At 39.7% G+C, this 22430-nt stretch overlaps 1 protein-coding gene across 1 annotated transcript; it reads left to right on the forward strand.

The window, feature by feature from the left end:
* Positions 1 to 619: 619 nt before the first annotated feature.
* On the forward strand, positions 620 to 19900 carry npc1 (Niemann-Pick disease, type C1). Its single transcript, XM_026149451.1, has 25 exons — positions 620 to 798; positions 3295 to 3426; positions 3579 to 3685; positions 4025 to 4170; positions 4367 to 4534; positions 4655 to 4904; positions 5779 to 5861; positions 5966 to 6333; positions 6931 to 7157; positions 7486 to 7586; positions 10249 to 10351; positions 10437 to 10626; positions 10864 to 11046; positions 11538 to 11652; positions 12097 to 12224; positions 12522 to 12656; positions 12779 to 12868; positions 13130 to 13320; positions 13471 to 13586; positions 14006 to 14135; positions 14238 to 14423; positions 15129 to 15360; positions 16388 to 16501; positions 16676 to 16838; positions 16923 to 19900. The coding sequence occupies exons 1-25, from the start codon at positions 721 to 723 to the stop codon at positions 17003 to 17005; spliced, it is 3819 nt and encodes a 1272-aa protein (XP_026005236.1). The 5' UTR covers positions 620 to 720; the 3' UTR covers positions 17006 to 19900.
* The last annotated feature ends 2530 nt before the right edge of the window (positions 19901 to 22430 follow it).

The following is a 22430-nucleotide window of genomic DNA, read 5'->3' on the forward strand; positions in this document are numbered from 1 at the left end:
AACTTGTGTGTTTCAAAGGAATGCTGAAAACACATGTGGTTTGTGGTATCAATAAAATAGAAATGCTCACTTCCTGGTTGGCAGTGTTTAAAAATAGTTGGGAAAAGGAAGGCCAAGGAATGCCACATCAACCCCGGGACAAATCTTGAAACAAACAAACTCTTGGCACACATATTTACATAAAGTACAGTCACTTTTTTAATGATTGTATTTATGACATAGGACAGGGTAGGGCTGTGAGTGGTAAACTGATACGGATGATTGACTACTGTATGATATGTTCCATAGATGTTAAAAAATGTTAGATTTTATTATAAGGTATATATGGTTTCCCCTTATAAGCTAAGGTTAAATAATTTTTCTATTGTCTTAAAATAAGGTAAATCATTTATTATGTAAGCAAGGAGATGTCTATCACTACAACCCAAATGTATCTGACTCAAGAACACTCTAATCCCTAGTTTAATCATGTGAATTCACGTGAAGACAATAAAAAAAAAGGTAACGGGATTATTAAATTAAATGGGGGAGTTCCTTTCGTGGCCTTCGTGGTGCAGTGGGTCATCTTAGTCGCTAGGGGGCAGCGCTGGGATAAATATTTATCTCCGCCCCAAATAAATATTGGGAGGAAGAAGAAGAAGAAGAAGAAGAAGACAGTTGTGAGGAAATGTAAAGTTTACCTGAGCAAGTCAGTTGAATTTGATCGTTTCAGGCACCGAGATGGGGCTCATGGCAGGGAGAAGCTTCTTAAGTCTGCTCTTCCTCGTTATATTCCTGGCCGAGGGTTATTTTAGATCGGTAAGTTTGATTTAACGTCACCGCTCTCGTGACTGTTTAATGACTCAGCTCAGGCGTAGCTAGTGTTTGTTTATCAGTTGTCGAGGGAAACTCGGATTTAGGCTGAGTTGAGCTATTAAAAGTATTCACCCTATTTTGCATATATTGAAGACAATATTAGACGATAATTGGCTTAATGTCGGTTTGAACATATAGCTGGGGTTAGTACTGCTGCTTTGTTGCGGACTAACATGAGACCGGCGGTGCGTGTACAGGTTCTAGGTTCAGCGATTGTCGAAACCAGATTTGTGTGCTGACTAATGGCTCCCGAAATGTCATCACAGCTATGATAAATGTCGCTAAAATCTCAAGCCTGTCAAAGGGTGAACAAAACCTGCGAGTTAAAAGCTAGCTAGTTAGAAGGAATAGCTGTGGTGAAAAATTCGCTTTTTATTTGGATGTATCAAGTATTTGAACTACACGTCATGTAGCTGATGTAGTAACCGCGGAGCTGCTGGAAAAAAATGGTGCACTGAGAGAATACAGACGCTCATGAGACTTGAAACTACTGGGGTTTATTTTGAGATTAACATCAATTCACATAAAAAAAAGCACAGTTTTGTGTGCCAGCTTCAACTTCTGCATGTATTGATAAACGTTTAAATTACTGCATCTCCTTAAGAAATACCCATAAAATAATTTAAGATCAGTTTAAAGGATTTTTGATCAAAGCAGACAAAAAAAAGAATTTGTCTGTGATTTAATCAGATGTAGATAATGCTAAGCCTCCCAGCTCCTGACTGTCACTGCATTGTTTGCTCTCCTCATGATGTAATTAGGTCAGTCCACTGACTGCACTTTTTTGAAATCCTGCTAAAACACCAGAATCTGATTAATCATTACCTCTTTAGGATAAGATATCCTGACAGAAGCAGCAGGAATGTCAAAATCAGTGAAAGAGTATTGATTTGTGGCTGCTGTGGATGAAGCTGAAAGTATTTTAGCAAAGGCTCTGAGTATGCATGGCTCCTGAGTTGAGGTGAATTTCTCTGAATATTCCCAGGCGGAGTTTTGCTTTTTACCCTGAATTAACAAGACTTAATTTTGATAGATGCAGAGTTTGGTCACTAGCTCTGGCTGCACTTTCAATTTTTAGTGATATTCTAATGTCAAGTGTCATCTTCGCACCACAAGACACGAGTAGGACAAAGTGTGACAGGCTTTCCCATAAAAGTTTGTGGAGTAAGTGAATCAACTTCCTTAAGTTACTCATCGGAAAGCAAAAAGCATGTGAGAGCGCACTGATGCTGAATAAACAGAAAAAAAAAAGTTTAGTTTTAAATCTTTATGTAAGAGTATCTCTCCATGGTTGACTGATTGGAAAACAAAAACTGAGAAATGTGTCTGTCTGCTTTTCAAAGGGTATTCTTAAAAATACCAGATGAAAAGAAAACATGTTTGCAGAAGTGAAGTGACTATTTTCAGACATACAAAGCACAAGATACTAGAAACACAGGAAATGAGACCCGGTCTGATATTTAACTCTGTTAAATGTCGTCTGCATCCAAATTTGTTAAATCCCCTTAAGCAGTTTCAATGAAAGTCACACAGTCTGCTGGAGGAAAAGCTGGCGGAGAGGAGTGAAAGCAAGGAAACCTCCCTCTATTCACTTCAGCTCTTCACCCTCTTGGAGGGATGACAGGAGAGGAATGGAGAGAGACAAATGTGGCCACTCTTTGCGTTTGTGTAAGGGAAGTGAGAATCTGCAGTCATGTACCGATGAACTCTCATTACTCTCAAACACAAATGCAAGAATGCATAAATGTGGCTCTGTTAAGGGGTGGTCTCTTTTCACACATATTTGAACGCTCGTAAGGGCCACCCACTTCTGCTGTGGCTCAGGAGGTAGGTTGGTGGATCGATTCCCCAGTTAGCCCCAGCCTGGGCACAATGCTGAACCCCAGTTTAAGTTGGTGTGTGTGAATATTAGACCTTATAGAAAAAAGTGATTGAGAGTGAGTGAGACGAATTAAAAAATAAATAAATAAATCACTGTGTAAGTGCTAGCATTTCTAACTGCTGCCACTGTTTCAAGTCTCATTCCAACATCCTGAGTTGATATTTAATCTTGTAAACTTTTATCAATTACATTTAATCACAGTTTTAGTTTTTTGGTGTTTTTTTTTTTCTTTTTCATAAATCTCTGCAGCCCTCAAAGCACACTCACTCTGAAAGTCTTTGAGGCGGAAATGTATCTAAAGGAAGTCAGGTCATTGGTCTACAAAGTCATATGGTCTGCTGTAGCCTTTAGAGAAACTAAATGCGTCTGGGCTTTCTCTTTGCCCTCTTGGTTTTGACCATATCCTCACTTGGTGAAAATTGAAGTTGAGTCACATGAGTTAAAAAAAACAAAAAACATGTTGTACTGGACTGTGCAGCTGAAACGAGCATAAACTTGCACTGCAGTTGTCGCTGCGATAACTAAATAAATGACTTCTGATTTTCTTGTTTTACAAGTATCATGTTGCGGCCCATCACTGCGTGTGGTACGGTGAGTGCGGTAACTCGCCTGTGCCTGGAAAAAAGTACAACTGCAACTACACTGGTCCACCTAAGCCACTACCACCTGATGGTTATCTGCTTCTCACTGTACGTACAGCCCTTTGATGTTTTTTTTTTTGGGGGGGGGGGTTTCTTCTCTTATTGCTCACATTTTTTGACACCTAAAGCATCCCACAGGTTTCCTCTTACAGAAATCTTCTTATAAAGTGTTGTCATTCTCTTTGTGTTTGAATATGAAGGAGCTCTGTCCTGGGTACGACTATGGAAACAAAAGTCTCTGCTGCAACGTTGACCAGTTGCGAACCCTCAAAGGCAGTCTCCAGCTGCCACTTCAGTTCCTGTCTCGGTACGCAAAGATGTTATATAATAAACTGCCAGAACACATGACCTGCTTGACTTGGCATCGTTGTTCCCTTTTTAAAAAATTTCTGATGATAAACTCTGCAGTGGCACACAGCATACTGACAGTCTTCCATGTTTCAAGTGTCAACGTTGCATTTTCCAGTTAATTGCTTTAGACATGGACTCGCTCAAAGGCCAAAGGAATTTCATTTTATGTCAGCACACTTTTGTTTTCTCCAAGAAACCTTTACAGACTTTTACACTTTAACTTGTTTTATTATTTTGTGAGTTATAGCAGCAAATCTGTTTCCCTGTTTCTGTCTGACTGTGCGGCTGCCTGCAGGTGCCCGGCGTGTTTCTACAATCTCATGAACCTCTTCTGTGAGCTGACTTGCAGTCCACACCAGAGTCAGTTTATGAATGTCACCAATATTACTGGCAAAGACGTAATGGCAGTGCAATACTATATTGGACAAACATTTTCTAACGGTGAGGTTTTTAGCCAGAATTCCCAGTATTGTAACAGTAGGGAGCTTGATCAGTTCTATACAAATTCTTGTGTAATTGTTTCATTTTTGGTGACTGATAATTATAACATTTAAATTTGGAGTTGACTTAATTATTTATATGCCACCTTTTTGTTTTTTGCCTTGTTTTTAAAATTATGTCATTTGACTTCTGCCAGCCATGTACAATGCATGCAAGGATGTCCAGGCACCATCTAGCAATGTGAAGGCCTTATCTCTTCTGTGTGGCAAGACTGCAGAAGCATGCAATGCTACCAACTGGATCCAGTTCATGTTCAATACCGAGAATAAACAGACCCCTTTTCCCATCGATCCAAAATTCACAGGTCAGTATTTTTCAAGTACTTTTTTTTTTTTTTCCCCAAAAGCAGTAGTTTTCTGAGCTTGAGTATTTTTAAGTGTCTGATCCCTCTGTTGTCCTGTGATGTGCAATGTCTTTACTCTAGATGTCCCGTTGGCTGGTTACACTCCCATGAACAACAATACGTACGCCTGTAACGAAAGCCTGGAGGATGGTTCAGGTCCGTGCTCCTGTCAGGACTGCGCCAAGTCCTGCGGCCCGAAACCCGTACCTCCACTGCTCCCGCCTCCATGGACCATCCTTGGTATCGATGCCATGGCTGTCATCATGTGGATCTCCTACATGGCTTTCCTGCTCATCTTTTTTGGAGTTCTTCTGGGAGTGTGGTGTTACAGGTAATGGAATTTTTTAGCTTTGAACACACACTGTATAGTTGGATGTGGAGAGATTTGTATGATGACACACTTCAAGGAAGGTTAAGCAGGGTTTTTCTGGTACGAGATAAGCCTTGAGGGTTGACTGCACGCGCATGATGGGTAAAGGCGATGACTGTGTGAAGAGGTTTGATGCTTTGCCAGGCCTTAACTGCAGCTGGTTTCAGTTGTCAGGTTTTTTTGTTTTTGTTTTTTATTTTTCTGCTTATGGTTTGGTTTTCATCTGGGGAAATACATCGTCACTCATGCTGATTTTGCGTTTGTCTGTCCAAAGAGTTGATGTGATTCTTTTAAATTATCACTACTGTTCAAAGGATCCTGCAAGCATCCACCACTTTTGCCTTGAGTTGGAACTCGAGCCTTTTCAAGTTGCCACGTTTTGTGATTCATTTTATTTTTCTCATAAGTTTACCAGACTGTTTATCCCACTCCTGATATTCTCTCTCTCATTCATTCACTCAAACATTCATATGATAAGAGCAGGAACCGGTGTTGTTTTTATAGCATAGGAATTGTCTGATTTACTTGCCCTGAGAATTCATTTAGTCGCAACTTCCAAATGCAAATGCCACTCTCTGAAGTTAAGCAGGCAAAAGGTCATAAACTAATTGATCAGGCAAATTTAAAAAGAAAAGGGGCGGGGGGCGGAGTGCCTTGCACCTTGCTTTACATTGAAATTGTAACTGCATCTTATAATTCGTTGAATAATTAAAATAACAAATCTTTCTGATTGTATACTGTTGGGTCCTGTGTCAAGCAGTACATAATGTAGCTGAATATATTTCATAGTGGAAAACAGATTTGGATGATATCGTATGTTTGTCCTTCTTTGCAGGAAAAGAGCTATCACATCTGAGTATGGCCCCATTTTGGACAGTAATAACCCACTGTCACTTAACAGTGATGATCCTGATCAAGGTACAGCTATGAAATGTCATTGAGACTGCATAATTTCTCCAAATGTGTCTTGATGTAATTACCACACAGCCCAAACTAAGTTCTAGGTATTTCCTACCTTTCAGTAAATGCATCATGCTGTGAAACGCTGGGTGAGCGTTTTGAGAATGGCCTGCGGATGCTCTTCAGCTCCTGGGGTTCCTTCTGCGTGAGGCATCCATTTCTCATCCTCTTCTGTTGCCTGGTACTGGTGGGAGCCTCAGCTGGGGGCCTGGCCTACATGCGCATCACCACCGACCCCGTTGAGCTCTGGTCATCTCCCAAGAGCCAAGCTCGTCAAGAGAAGGATTACTTCGACAAACACTTTGGACCTTTCTTTAGAACTGTGCAGCTCATCATAACTACTCCACTCGAGCTCAATGAGACCTACAATCCGTATTTTGGAGGATCTTTCCCATTCGGTTCGGTTCTGAACAAAGAGCTCCTGCATCAGGTGAGTTGAAGTCAGACTGGTTTGGAAAAAAAACAAAACAATTGGCCTGTATTTGTATAGCGCTTTACTTAGTCCCTAAGGACCCCAAAGCGCTTTACGCTACATTCAGTCATTCACCCATTCACACACTGGTTTATTTTGGAAGCCTGTTCAGTCTACTTTGACAATTTTTGACACATATAAACTATATAGAAGTTTAAACAAAAGGTATTAACGAACCATCCAAATATTTCAATGAGGTTAGATATGATTTAATGCTCTCCCAATGTACACAAGCGACTTTCTTATCTTCAATAAATAAATAAATACAGCACCATGGTGTCTCTGTTTTGAGCGTATCCTTGGCTAATATATTCCACATTAATGGCATTGGCTGAACATGCAGACTCACGCAGGTTTTCAACCAGAGACCGTTCTGCTATGAAGCAACATTGCTAACCACCGAGCCACAATGCTGTCAGTGTGTAAATTCTGTAACAACGTCACTGTTTCCTTTGTTAGATAAAATAGAAGCTTTGCACGTGAAAAGCAAGCACATTTTTCATACGGTGGTTAAAAGGTTCTCCTTTCTTTTTCCATTTTCTTTCAACTTACCAGGTCCTGGATCTGCAGCTTGAAATTGAAGGCCTCGTAGCCTCATATAATCAAGAATCCGTTACCCTGAAGGACATCTGCTTGGCTCCTCTGGCTCCGTACAATGACAACTGTACAATTCTTAGTGTCCTAAACTACTTCCAGAACAGCCACGCTACACTGGATCACTTAATGGGAGATGAATTTTTTATCTGGGCTGACTATCATGACCACTTCCTCTACTGTGTCAGGTAAAAGTATTTGTATCTGTTTTATTGATAGATTTAGCCTTTACTTTTCTTATCAGCTTGTTTTAATTGCTGTCACATTTGTGTTAAATGTCTAAGAAATATTTTTAAAAGTTAAAAAAAGCAAACCAACAGTTGAAAAATGGCACCTGCAGTTAACAAGAATCTCCTTTGTGCAGTTGAGGTCACTGAAAAAAGTGTCTTCTTAAAATAGTGCACTCAAACTTCCTCATTCGCTGTCATGTGCAATAAATGTTTATGTGACGCAGATTTCTGCAAACCCTTACTGACGGTTGTCTTTAACATAATTGTTTTCTCTTTGCTTGTGCAGTGCACCGGCTTCCCTCAACGACACCACTATGCTACATGACCCTTGTTTAGGCACCTTTGGTGGCCCTGTCTTCCCTTGGCTTGCACTGGGAGGATACGATGGTGAGTTGTGAAGTATATTCACATGACTTCGGTTTGACACAACTTCAATCAGAGCATGGGGGTTATACTGGCACAGCTTTGTATGTTAAAAGTTGTTTGGACGCCACCCTGGTAGTTAAACTGTTGCATTGGGGGGGGAAACTTGCGTATTCACCAATTCCGAATTTTGTTTTAATGAAATTGTACTTTTAAGTTGCATGCAACACGTTTCATAGAAAAGCAATTCTAAGTGCAAATCATTACTGCTGTTTGTCCCAGAACTGTGGGAATAGTTTTTTTTTTTTTTCTTTTTTCTCCCCTACAGTAGTTACATAATTGGTTTACAGCTTCTCATATTATTCCTTTATTGAGTTTTACTGCGCTGAAAGAAACACTTTGGTCTTTGATCACTCGCTGTACTCTGCGTATAAACTTTCCATTTGTAGCAGTGTATGGAGGGCCTAAAGTGCCAAAAATTTGATTAGAAATTATAATAAAATAATGGAATAGATTTTTTAAAAAAAAGTGCCATGAAATGCATACAAAACAAACAATGGAAAAAAAAAAAAAGAGAGAGAGATAATTCTGTGCAAGTTAAAAGCAGGAAAAATCCAACGGGGGAAATAACATGTCTAAATTTCAGTGGTGTTAAGTTATAAAATATATAAATAGGTAAATTAAAAAATAATAATAATAGTACTACAGTGCATGATTGTTGTAGAAGAAAATGTCTGGCCTTCCAAATGACTGATTATATAATTCATTTATACCTACATTAATTTAATTTTATTCATTTTATGTTGTAATATTTTGTTGGAGTTACCATGGAAGGATGGGTTTTGTAATAACTTTAGAGGGGACAGCTCAGGTTGGAGACAAGTATCGGGGCGAGGTTTAGATGGTGTTGGGCTATGTTGCAGTTGTAGTAGTGTTGATTCAGAATAAACTGTGGCATTGCATTTATTATAGTGTAGTGCAACATCATTAGAACTGATCTTGTACTACAATTAGAAAATGAAAAACAAATGACTCAAGTACTAATAGCTAGAGATGGACCGATCCGATATTACGTATCGGTATCGGTCCGATACTGACCTAAATTACTGGATCGGATATCGGAGAAAAATAAAAAATGTAATCCGATCCATTAAATATCACGAAAGCACCTCACAAAACTTGCAACACGCCGTAACTCGCCTCAGAACGTCGGAGCAGTATGCATCACGTGATAGAGCAGCTGTGGCATGCGGGACCTGTCGGTGGTCTGGATAGCATTTGGAGCTTCGCTAGCAACCCGGCATTTCATCTCCAACAAAGTTATCCCGAGAGAAGTAAAGCAAGTGTGTAAGTCCATCTCTGAATGTTTGTAAAGCATTCCCACGTTAAGCTTAACGAGCGACTGCCTCTCGCTCTCCGGCTGCTACTTCAATCGTGAAACTGCTAATGATCAGCTGATCGGCTTTTCTGTCGTGAGTCTCTCTTGTTTGTTTTTGGCCCACTTTGCGCCAGAAAGAGCAAACCAGCGGCTGAACAACAGCAGCACGTTTAAGCTTGATAAGCTGTTGTTACAATTTATTTAATATTTCTTTCTACACCAGGATCTTTTTCTACGTAGCTGACGGCTGGTAACTGTGCAGGGGCGGATCTAGCAAAGTTTAGCCAGGGGGGCCGATAGGGCATTAACTGGGAAAAGGGGGCACAAAGACATACTTTTCTTTCTTATTCTCATTTAAAATGTCGAGCTTTTAATAAATAATTATCTGACACCCAAAGTTTTAATTTGATGTAAAATGAATAGAAGTCAATTACTGTATATAGTGACTATTAAGTCTAATATATATATACCCTAGTAAGCTATAGTACATTTTCCTTTGGGAAGGTACCATCTGTGCAGTCTGCAATTTTGTTGAAGAAAGATGTTGAATCTATTTAATATTTCTTGAAAAATAATTGATTTCTGTGCATTTTTTTTCACACTGCATCAAATTAAGGTTGATTACGTTGATTAAGCATCATGAGGTGGAGCGTGAGGGGTGGTTCCCTATTTTTTATTTATTTATTTTTGTTGTTGCTGGGAGTTGGAACCCTATTAGTTAGGTTGCTTAATATTTACGCTAAGTACTCTTTAAAATACCAGAATAGGGAGGATGGTGTAGGTCTAAGTTTATTAGATTGATCAGTATTGCTGAACTATGAAATATTTTTTTTTGCATACAGGTATAACAGAATAGCTTTAGTGTAGTTGTTGTTTTAAACTTGAGTATGAACTTACACAAAATGCAGCAAGATATTTTAAAAAACAGTTTTGTTGATTAAAAAACATTATATCGGATTCATATCGGTATCGGCAGATATCCAAATTTATGATATCGGTATCGGTATCGGACATAAAAAAGTGGTATCGTGCCATCTCTACTAATAGCAAGAATATGGAGCATTACTAGATCTGAAATGTTGCATCCAAATAAAGCCTAAATCAAAAGTAAGAACAACTTCCCATTTTTGTCTTCAGCCAAGTGTGACGATGTAATTTAGAAGCCATTTTAATCTGTACACTTTTTCAAAAGGAACATTAAGCAATAACTGTCAGTTCAGTAATCCTAATTATTATGATTGATAAATGAGAAGCATTTTAAGTGGTTCATGCATCTTGTTTTTTGTATTCCTTCTTTTCCCACTACAGACACAAACTACAACAATGCCACTGCGCTCGTGATCACTTTTCCCATCAACAACTATTTGAATGATACCGTCAGACTGGAGAAAGCTCGGGCATGGGAAAACGAGTGAGACAACAAACGATCAATAAGCTCACGGTAGCTCAAGATGCTGCTCCTACGTTAACATCTGGGTTTTTTGCTTCCATTTCAGGTTCATCAAATTTATGAAGAACTTCAGCAACCCCAACCTGACCATCGCTTTCAGTGCAGAGAGGAGCATTGAAGATGAGATCAACAGAGAGAGCAACAGCGACATCAGCACTGTGGTCCTCAGCTATGGCATTATGTTCATCTACATCTCCTTGGCCCTGGGTCACATCCACAGCTTTAGAAGAGTGCTGGTAAAAATTAAATTCTTTCTCTTCACTGTGCATGTGCTTTTAATGATCAGTGAACATAATCCATGCCTGAAATAGTTTGACACATTATGCTTTGTAACTCCTCCTTCCTGTTTGTGACCATAGAATTTAACACATGACTTTAATTTAGCTAAACTGGATCAACATGATTGGCAGCTTTTTTTCTAGTCGTGCATAAAGTGTGCACATAATGGGCTTTTTATACTTTTGCCCCTACAGGTGGACTCTAAGATTTCCCTGGGTATAGCAGGTATCCTGATTGTGCTGAGCTCTGTGGCCTGCTCACTGGGGATCTTCAGCTACTGTGGTGTCCCACTAACGCTCATTGTGATTGAGGTCATTCCCTTCCTTGTGCTGGCTGTTGGAGTGGACAACATCTTTATCATAGTACAGACATACCAGGTAAGCTCTTTCAATCCAGTCCATTAAACTGACACATAATTAACAAGTGGTTTGCCATATAATGTGGTGCTACTCTAGACCTTTATTAATATTAAATATAAATTATTGTCCAATTTTCTGTCTCTCTATTATGTTTTGTTTTGGTTTGGGTTTTTTCTTATAAGCATAACTAAACGTTCAGATAATGAGGTCAGCTTATCTGCAAGTGATCCATGTTTGCCAAAAGGTCAGTCAGGCTGACAACCAATCAGAGTAAAGAGGGGGTGGTCTAAATAGAAGGGGAGATAAGATGGCATGTTTCAGATGGATGATGAACTGAGGGGCTGCGCTCAAGCCCAGTGTAAGATTAATAAGGATTATTTCGGACGGTGAATCATGTTAAGCTACTCTGGTGAGTCCAAGAATAGAAAAATGGAGCTGTAAATAAAAATGGGTCCCTTTTGTACCAGCTACGTGTACTAAATTGGTTCTTCATTTGTATTTTCGAACAGAGGGATGAGCGGATGCCACAGGAAGAACTCCACCAGCAGATCGGTCGTATTCTTGGAGACATCGCCCCAAGCTTGTTTCTGTCCTCCTTCTCTGAGACTGTCGCCTTCTTCCTGGGTAAAATAGATCGGTTATTACATTTTCCTTTATTACTACATCAAGTACACAGAGAGCTCTCAGATCAAACTGCTCTTTTTATCATCAATACCTACCCTGACATAGTGTTCATACAACAGTGATTGTATAATAAATGCTCTGTAACACTGTTTGTACTGATGGGACTATTTCAAATCTCTAACAACTGAGTCACTTGGCAGTGACGGTGCTATTTATTTCACTCTTCTGACTGTATGCCAAGGCTGTGTAACGCTGATTGTCTGAATCTTGATTCTAATAGTGTTTGTTTCCATTACACTTATCAAAGGCATTAAAAGCTGGAACAATTTTTTTTTTTTTTTTTTTTTTTTTTGGGTCCGAATTGTTGCCATGGCCACAAAATGTGTCAAAATGCTCTGGTGAGTCACATACTGATAAAATAATTCTTTTCTTTTTCTTTTCCAGGAGCGCTGACCAGCATGCCAGCAGTCAGGACGTTCTCCATGTTTGCTGGCTTGGCTGTTTTTATTGATTTCCTTTTGCAGATCAGTTGCTTTGTCAGCTTGCTCGGTCTGGACGCTAAAAGGCAAGAGGTGAGACGATCATATGAACAGAGTTAGAGATTTACAGACTGAGGGTTTATGGAGATGTTTTGCCAAATATTTAAGCTGAAAGTTTCAGTCCCAGCAAACTCTTAATCTAATTTTGAGGAGATTTAAAATGAAATTGGTGCAGTGATGTTTCTTCTTATTGTTCAAATTTCCTAGTGGAGTTTGGAGTGTATTTGAATCTCAATAACAAATGTTTGAGTGCATATTCTTGATAGTTTCAGACTAGGTCAGTAGTGGTAACGTACACTTATCAAATGCTTTGTTGTTTGTGTCTAATAGAGGAATCGACTTGATATCTGCTGCTGCGTGACGCTGCCAGAAGGACAGGAAATCAAAACAGATGGCTTCCTGTTCCAGTTTTTCAAGAAAGTCTTCGCCCCATTCATCCTCACAGAGTGGGTGCGACCGGTCATAGTGAGTACCTCAGTGCAGTCATGCACGCCTGCCTTTTAATAATTAGCTAAAAACAGGTTTTTGGGTTTGATTTGAAGAATTGTTTATCATGAGCATGCATTCATGATCATTGTTATTTATAGGTGGCAGTGTTTGTGGGAATGCTCTCCTTCAGTATTGCTGTGGTGAATAAAGTTGAGATCGGACTGGACCAGAAATTATCCATGCCGGATGTAAGTTTTATGTACACCATTTCAACCATTTTGATACTTTTGGAAAAGTTTGTCTACAGGTTGATTGTAGCAACATTCAGCAGTGACATTGAAATTTGTAGTCTGGTTAGTTTGCTGCTTAGTCATTCAGGAAGCTAAATCATGCATGTAATGTGCCATAATTTCTCACAGCTGTGTGTGTGGGGGGGCATGGAACAAGCACGATATCTTGTCTCACATCCTTTTTCCTGCGGGCAGCTCTGACAGTTTCTTTCTCTCTAGGACTCGTATGTATTGCAGTACTTCAAGAACATGAGCGAGTATCTCCACACTGGAGCACCTGTTTACTTTGTGGTAGAGGAAGGTCTCAACTACAGTAGCCCAGAGGGTCAGAATGCTGTGTGTGGAGGGGTGGGGTGTAACAACAACTCCCTGGTGCAGCAGGTCTACACAGCCTCACTTATAAGCAACTAGTAAGTCTGAGCTCCTGATCCAACTGTTTAAGTGTTTGTGTAAATTAATATATCAATTGCTAAACTTTAGATCCTGCAAAGGTTTTGAAACCTGTCTGCTTTGATGTTGTGATGCCAGAGCTATTTATTTATTTGTTCTTCTGCTTATAGCACAAGCATTGCCAGCACACCATCCTCCTGGCTGGATGACTACTTTGACTGGGTGAAGCCTCAGTCCACCTGCTGTCGGTACTACAACACCACCGGGGCCTTCTGCAATGCCTCCGGTAAAGTTTTATTCAGTGCTTTGAACGCTTGTTTCATAACCCCATAACTCTGCCGTTACAATGGGCCAGTCTGGCCAAAGGTTTTTATTTCTAGTTCTTCATATGAAACAATGGCTGTAAAACGTATAATCCATGCCAAAACAACAAGGCAATATAAGAACTTAAACAGTTAAAGTAAGGTGCATTACATTTTTCAGAACAAAAAACAGGTGCAGGAATCTGTATCCATGGTGATGATAATGGTAATCTTAGTAATAATGTTGACAGTGTGATCTGTATATATTGTATGTTAATCACCTCTATGTTGTATATCAGACTTTCCAAAACATTCACTTGTTACTTTATTAGTTTTCTGTTCTTGTGTTTTTTGTCACAATAAATGTGCAGAATTATATGTACTGATTGATGTATTTTTCCAGTGGTGAACTCGTCCTGTGTATCCTGTCGGCCGATGACTCCCAGTGGAAAAAAGAGGCCTGAAGGAGAAGACTTCATGCACTTTTTACCCATGTTCCTGTCTGACAACCCCAACCTGAAATGCGGAAAAGGGTAATTTTAAAGCTCTGTCGACATCTCCTCCTTCTATTGAAAGCACGGTGTACCAACTTTGTTGTGGATTATGATGTTTCACTTCTTCCCATATTCCTCTAGTGGCCATGCAGCCTATGCTGCCGCAGTTGACCTGTATCCCAACAACACAGGGGTAGGAGCCACGTACTTCATGACTTACCACACCATCCTAAAGGAGTCCCCAGACTATGTAGAGGCTCTGAAAATGGCTCGAATCCTGGCCAAAAATATCAGTGAGTCCATGGACCACAAAGTTTTCGCCTACAGGTAAGACCTATCGTATCAACCTGCCGCGCATATATATAAATCATTTTATAGTTCTTTATTAAAGTTTGTTCCAAATGAAAAGTTTTCAGTTTCAGCCGCTGTTTTATGGTTTATGGTGGTGTATGCTGAATTTTTTTGAACTGAAACTTTAGGGTTATCAGAGGTGGGGAAGTAGGTTGTAGATAAACACACAGCAAAGAAAACAACATTGCAATACAATACAGTACAATTTTATTTATATAGCAGATTTAAAACCAAAGGTAGACCAAAGTGCTTCACAATAATGCAATAAGTTATTGATATAAAACATTAACGAAGTACAAAAACAGGTGGGAAGCACCAGGAGTGGGGGCTAAATAAAATGGGTACGGCATCTCAGGGTCAATTCAAAATATAAAAATATTACCTAGGAGAATCAGGAATAATGCAGTGAAAGGTTAACATTTATGGAAATGCAGATGTTTGACATTAAAGCGTTTTCTGTTCTCTACAAATTTCACTTTATTTTTTTATGAAATTACATTTGCTGTTTGTCAGAACAGGATGATTGGTAACTAGTTTAAAAATGCAATGTAATAAAGCGACAGTTCCTTGTTGTTTTTAAACATATAGACCAATATTTCAATACAAGTATTAAACACATACTCTTTTATCTATTGAGATAACAGTTTATTGCTAACTAATGTGTCTTCTCCTCCTTTGCAGCGTCTTCTACGTGTTTTACGAGCAGTACCTCACCATCATGAATGACACGATCCTGAACCTGTGCGTCTCGCTGGCAGCCATATTTGTGGTGACGACGGTGCTGCTGGGCTTCGAGCTGTGGGCAGGCGTGCTGGTCAGCATTACCATCGCGATGATTCTGGTCAACATGTTCGGTGTCATGTGGCTGTGGGACATCAGTCTCAATGCAGTATCACTTGTGAACCTGGTTATGGTAAGAGCACCTTGAATTCACTGGACTCGGAGTTGAGGTTTGATAGAGTGAGCCTGTTTTACACTGTAATCATGTGAAAGTCTATCATTTAACCAAAATATCCACTTTAATACAGTGGAAAACCAAAAAGCTTTGTATTTTAAACCCAGATTTTGTTGATTTTGTTTTCTATTGCATGCTTTTCACAATACAGTAACAACTAATCCTAATATACTGGTTCATTGAGCGTTAAGTGTTTTATATAGGTGTTGTTTTTTGTGATATTATTAAAGATATAACCTTTAATAGCTCAGTCACAGTAGGAGAAAAATGCCTTTTTTTTTTTTTTTTTTTTTTTTTTGCAAATAGGAGTAGAATCTGTGGTTGCCCAGTGATTGCACTGAATTCTTTATTTATTTATTTTAAACTTTAACATCCAGCAACTCATTGTAAGCAGTTCCAGCAGCTACTTGAGTCAATTGCACAGATTGCCTTGTGGGAGGCAACCTGTCTTCAAACAATCACAGTCTGACTGCAATCAGTGAGACAAATTTCCAAAGAATTCTCTCACTGTTAAACGCCTATAGATTGCAAACACATCTTTGCAATCAGTGATTCCGGTGGCTGCCAGCTTGACTGTGTTCTCGGTATATTTGTATATAAAAGCAAGGTTGCCATGGCCGATGTCATTTTGTGCTGCTGCCTCCAGCCACTGTTTCCCCAATTGTTACTGTAGAATAGGTGAAACGGAACACAATGTAGGTGTAGTCAAGTTTTGTTCCTGTTTGCATCTGGTTCACACGCTGTACCCTTTAAACTGGGACTGTTTACATTTTCAGTCCTCCAATCAGGGATTTTGTCTTTGCAATGTAACAGTGTCCCTAAAGGTTTGCAGATGTGTTGGCAAAGTAATATGTTGTATTAATTTAAAAAAAAACACACACACACAAAAAAACCACAAAAAAAAAGATTAGAAAACCTCACACAGAATAGAACTCCTGAATGTTCATGTTGGTGGTGCTGAGGTGTTTCCTGTCCTCTGTTGCAGAGCTGTGGGATCTCGGTGGAGTTCTGCAGTCACATCGTGCGAGCCTTCACCGTCAGTGTGAAGAACAACAGAGTGGAGCGTGCTGAGGAGGCCCTAGCTCACATGGGCAGCTCAGTAAGTTTTTCACCTCTCATTAAATCCACAAGAGGGCGTCGTATTATGATCTCTTTTGGCTTAAAGAATAATTTTGGCACTTTGGTAATGCAGCGCATAAAAAACTGCTAGATGAAAGGGTCACGTTTACTTTTAATTATCACTGCCTCATGTAACTTTTTCCTCTTTCTGCAGGTTTTCAGTGGGATCACATTAACAAAGTTTGGAGGCATCTTAATCCTGGCACTTTCCAAGTCGCAGATCTTCCAGGTCTTTTATTTTAGGATGTACTTGGCCATAGTGCTGCTGGGGGCGGCGCACGGCCTCATCTTCCTCCCTGTACTGCTCAGCTATATAGGTCAGTAATGCGGTAAATAGAAGAAACAAGTGCACCAATATAGAGGCTGTTTATACTGACTTTAACGTGTTTGACTCTTCACAGGTCCGTCAGTGAACAAAGCAAAGGTGTTTGCTGCTAAGAAGAGCTGGTCTGGCACAGAAAGGGAGCGCCTACTCAACTACTAGCAGCTTGCTTGAGCCAGTGAACAATGAACTAACTATTTGTCTGTGAGCGACATGCGTGGGTGTGAGCGCGAGCAATTTCTGTGACCACTGACGCACTCGTCGTCATTGCCACTACTATGCATGGATTTCACTCAGGAATATACTTTGGGAATGGGAGCGCCAGAGGCCTTGCCCGAATACATACTTACCGAACTTCCTCCGAAGACTTTGGATCCCACCAATCCTCCTCCTTCCTCTTCCGCCTACTCACACTACAGGATAAGTATGACTTCAGAGTTTGAAGCTTGAGCAACATACCACAGAACAGACACTTTGCCAGTCTGAATGTGGGAGATTCACCACCCCCGGCATCATTTTACAGACAAACCCTCAGTCAGTTCCAAATGGTGCGTGTGGTTCTGATTCGAGAAAACGAAAAAGGGTGATATTGGTTACTTTTATTATAAATGTACATAACCACAAAAACATGTAAATGGATTTTGTCAAAGCAGGACTTTTATATAGCTATTTGATATTATACAACATTAGAGCTAATGATGATAATGGTATCACAGGCTCTTATGATATCTGGCATTAGCATGAATCATAACTTCAGCTTCACATCACACAAAACGACACATCAAGCAAATAATGATCCACCACATTTTCCAATTCCAGCGATTTGACCCCAGTGGGCTGCGTGTAAACATTTTCTAAGGTTAATCAGGTTTAACAAAGCAATACAGAAACTATGCTTAGCAGCAGCGTTAAAGAAAGAGGACTTTTTCTGCATCTGGTGGATATAAACGCCATCAGTGTTGAAACACTGTGACACAGAGCCCAACCAAAACATTCCATATATGTGCATTCCGCATTGTTTGCTTCCACATTGGTAGTTGTCGCTTTTTACTTTCAAACCTGCTTATTTATCTTTAGTGCCTCAAGCGACTGCAGATGTGGATTGTTGGACTTAAATGCAGCCAGAATGCATGTTGATGCCAGGTGCAAAGGGAGCCATGGTGCTTAGAACGGTTTTATATTGAAGTGTTTAGATACAGTTACAGTGCAACGTGTTGCACCAAGAAGGTGGAGAGATGCGGCTTCACATTCAGCCATGAAAAAGCTTTCACAGGACTGAATTAAAATACACTTATTGTGCTGTGCTCATCTAGAGTCATCCCTTCACCTTTTTAATTTATTATGTAGTTGATTTTTAACTATTAAAGTTTTGTTACCATGCATTACTGTCTTAGAATTCCTTCTGGTGTCCTTTTAAAAACAAAAACAACTAATTTGTGGGCACTCTGAAATTGTAACTACATTCCAGGACCTTGTTCACTTGCTTCACCCAGGTCACAGCACGTCTGATACGGGTGACGGCGTCTCTCCACTAAAGGAGGTGAACTTTTTTTTTTTTTCCACACCCACGGTATACTCTGCTGACACCATTAATACCTCCCATTGCTTCCCATTTATGGTTCCATGTTTGTTTTTTAGTGATGCAGTGATATTGTTTGGAATTTGAACTGGATATGAAGAATGCTTTTGCACAGCTGATGTAATCATTAATAATGAATTGTGGTGTTTTTGTTTTCTTTTAATAGAGCTGTGCTTTAACACAGTTAATCGCGTCTAAAATGATGAATTTTGTTGTCAAAACTGAATTTAACAAACCTTTGGGATTCTTAAGTTTCTAAATATTTTAAAATAAAATAAATAGTACTTTTAAAAATACTGCAGAGCCTACTTCATGTTGTTTTCAGAGTATATGCTATAAATCTTGCTGATGTAGCTTTTTGTTGTTGTTTTTCTTCATTATTTTCAGTGCTGTGAACTGTAGCAGACGTTAATGTAGCATAACCCACTCAGTAAATGTAGCTGAGGCTGCTCAGACTGACCACTGTGTGGCGCCTGAATCCACGCTCTCAGTTATGTAGTGGAAGTGACCTAATTTTTATGGTTTGCAGAGAAGCGGTCCTGCAGTGCTTTTAATTAGTCAGTGAATCAGTTTTCTGCAGCATGTCACCATTTCACAGCTACACAGACGTCTTAATGGAGCTGATTGTTTAGCATCTAAGTTTTGCAGCTTTTTGGAAATCAACACCAACACTTTGGGGGCCATCAGTCACAGTCGCATCCCATTTGAAAGCAGTTGCCAAACCTAGAGCTGTCTTCTTCCTGCCAGCATGTGTTGTTGTGACTGTCTGTCGAGCACTGTTGTCACACAATCCTCCAGCTCATGACTTATTTATCCACTGCCCCGTGAGAGCAGGGAGTGTTCTTTGAATCAGGCAGACAGGTTGTCGGAGTACTATTATGTAAGATGTGCGAGGCTTGCCTCTCACTGGACTCTGACCTGTCCTCATCTTTCATTATGACAGAGACAGATGTGCACAGTAAGGTTATTTTAGAAAAACAGGAAGCATGGCAAACATTTCGCTGTGTGTGTGTGTGTGTGTGTGTAAAATCAGCTGGTGTGAAATTATTTCCTCTGCACTACTGTACAAGAATCTCTTAAATACGAGACAAATTTTGCTTGGTAGTAACGCCCAGAATAGATGACTCATGATTATTCCTGAAACCCAAAACCTGAAACTAAAGTGAAAATCGAAAATTGTGGTCTGGAATTGAAACTAAAGATTAGTTGATTTACTAGTGTGATTGTAATCTATAATTTACCGGCAGCCCAATAAAATTCTAGTTATTATTACAGCTGCTGAAAAGTTTGGGTTACCCATGTTTTGTTTTTTCAAAAAAGAGAAGCACATTTGTTTTTATCTAGCTACATTAAATTGATCAAAAATGTACATGACCATGATTAACAGCGTCATTCATGACACATTGTTTATAACTTGTAATGTAAGCTTGTGTTGGCACAACTAAAGCTGTTTTACTGATTAAAGAAGCAATAAAAAAGGGTGGTGTTTTTCTGCAACTCATCAGCATTTTTAAGCTTCTAACAGATGAAGGTTGCAAGCAGGGAACTCAAAGCCGAAGCTTCCATATTTACTTCTCCCTGCACAAACCAGCACAGCTTGGCTCTGATAACTTTTCATTAAGTTAACCCTTGAGGTGTCCGTTTGTCAGACTAGAGAGTCGGGGATCCTGATAAACCTCTGGGGGGGGGGGAAAGAAAAAAGAACCAAAGTTGTTTTCTACTGCTCTGCTCTGTCTGGAGCCAGTGTGCACGGTTTTGTCAAAGGTCTCAAGTGTTTTTAGCCATTCTCTTCATCTCTTACAATAAACGATAGAACAAAATTTTCTGAAGAAATTTCTTCGGTTTTTTTTTTTTTTTTTTTGTTTGTTCATTTTTTTTGGTTTTCCCGAATAGATTTTGGACATCGAAATTTGTTGCATCTTAAGATTATTCTTTGAGTCAATCAGCTTTTTAACATGCTAAACCAGGGGTGGGCAATCTAAGTCCACGAGACCTGGTTTTAGATGTGTCCTCGAACCAACACAGCTGATTTAAATGGCTAAATTAGCTCCTCAACATGTCCTGAAGTTCTCTCAGAGGCCTGTTAAAGAACTAATCGTGTGATTCAGGTGTGTTGACCCAAGGGGAGATCTAAAACCTGCAGGGACACCGGCCCTCGTGGACTGAGATTGCCCACCCCTGTGCTAAACAATGATTGTTGGTTTAAAAAAAAAAATGGGTCTAGTTGTGTATATTTTCTAATAACCACTTATATTTCATCTTTGCAATACCATATACTTTTTGTGCAAAGTGTGCCAGCTCACCTAATCGCAAATCTACTCGAGGTAGATTTCATTTCTGTGAAAAGGTTACAGTATGTTGTGTAAATCCCCCACATACAAAGTCACCGGGGATGATTTTATTATTTAAAAAAAAATCTCATTGTATAATTTGTACTGTGACACTGACTGCTGTCTGGATGAAGGTGACTCTGGATTATCAGCAGCTGGAAACTATATTATTTTTTTCTTAGGTAACAGGACTATTCTACAAAATAATCTGTTAGCTAATACTGACTGTTTTTAACACAAGTGTATCCTGGTAGATTTTAAATTCTGAAATGTCATCTATCACCATCGCATCTGCTTTCAAAGATCAAACGTAAAGCCTCGTCCTTGAACTCGCACTGGAGCGTCCACTCAACCTACTTAAAAAGTTGATCTGTGCGTCCATCAATAAATAAGTGGAAGAAGCGTTTAATGACCTGCTTTGCGTCACTGGTTTTTTGTTACAGTGGGCTCAGTTGTCCCTGAAATAGACTCTTGGGGTGGAACAAAAGAGATTAGGTAGCCTCGTCAAACATGAGGAGAGGATCAGATTTTTAGGTCTGCCTGCAGAGTTTTCCCCTCCTGACCATGCAGCAGCATTAGAAAAATAGCACAGTGGTTACTGAAAGATGAAGCAGATGTGAACAAAGAGACCACCGAACTCGCTGCTCAACAGTAATTTGCCTCAATCCTTAGCTTTCATCGTTTCCTTGTTTACAAACTGTACATGATGGAAAAGCCCTGAGTCACTGTATCATGACAGGAAAGGGGGCAAAATGCCATTTCAGCCAAATGTTGTTATTTTAAAGGGAAGGGCAATAGGCTGCAGCTTGCCCCAAACGATGGTACACATATTTTCACAATGAGGGTCACTTATGTGTGAGCAGGGCTCAGGAAGGGCTGTCAATAGATCCCTTTATGAGGTGGTGAGGGGGGAATTAGGCCCTCAATGGAGGGGACTAAGCCATGTAGGACATGTGCCCACACTCAGGCCTGACCTGTTTGTTTTGATGGCAGCACGAGACCGGCGTGACTGCAGGCCTTGTTTACTTTGGACGTGTCAGGAAGAGGACAGTTCCCACTTGATAAGAAAAAACTAAGGTGGCCCGATGTTTTGTTTTTGTTGATTTATTTATTTTTAAATTAAAGCAGTAGTTACAAAACAGGGCAAATGGAAAGAGAGGGGAGACATGAGGTCTAAGGGGGTGCTGCAACTATGGTCACTATGCTAACATGCTAAGTAGGTGTAATGATTAGCATGGTTCAATTTAATATTTTTAGCTGGAAATATTCATTCCCTCATTTACTAGTAATAAAAAACTTATCATATCGGAACAATATTAAGTTTGATGACGCTGGAGCCAAAGAATTTGAAACTTATTGGAAAACAAAGGCAGACACACTCCACTAAATCTAGTCACCATCACTTATTTGGGTAAAGCAAGAAAGAAAAAAAGAAGCATGCATCAGTCTTTTTCTGTTTCAACTGAACAAGCAAAGCAATTTATTTATACACACACACACACACACACACACACACACACACACACACACACACACACACACACACACACACACACACACACACCATTTAGTGTGCATCTTACAACAACATCTTTGGGCTTACAAACAAACATAAGCTCAGCATTTTTACCCAACTTTGAATCAAGACAATCAAAAGCGGTTTGGTTTCGTCTCGTGA

Source organism: Astatotilapia calliptera, chromosome 18 (genome assembly GCF_900246225.1).
Source record: "Astatotilapia calliptera chromosome 18, fAstCal1.2, whole genome shotgun sequence".
Taxonomy (NCBI): domain Eukaryota; kingdom Metazoa; phylum Chordata; class Actinopteri; order Cichliformes; family Cichlidae; genus Astatotilapia; species Astatotilapia calliptera.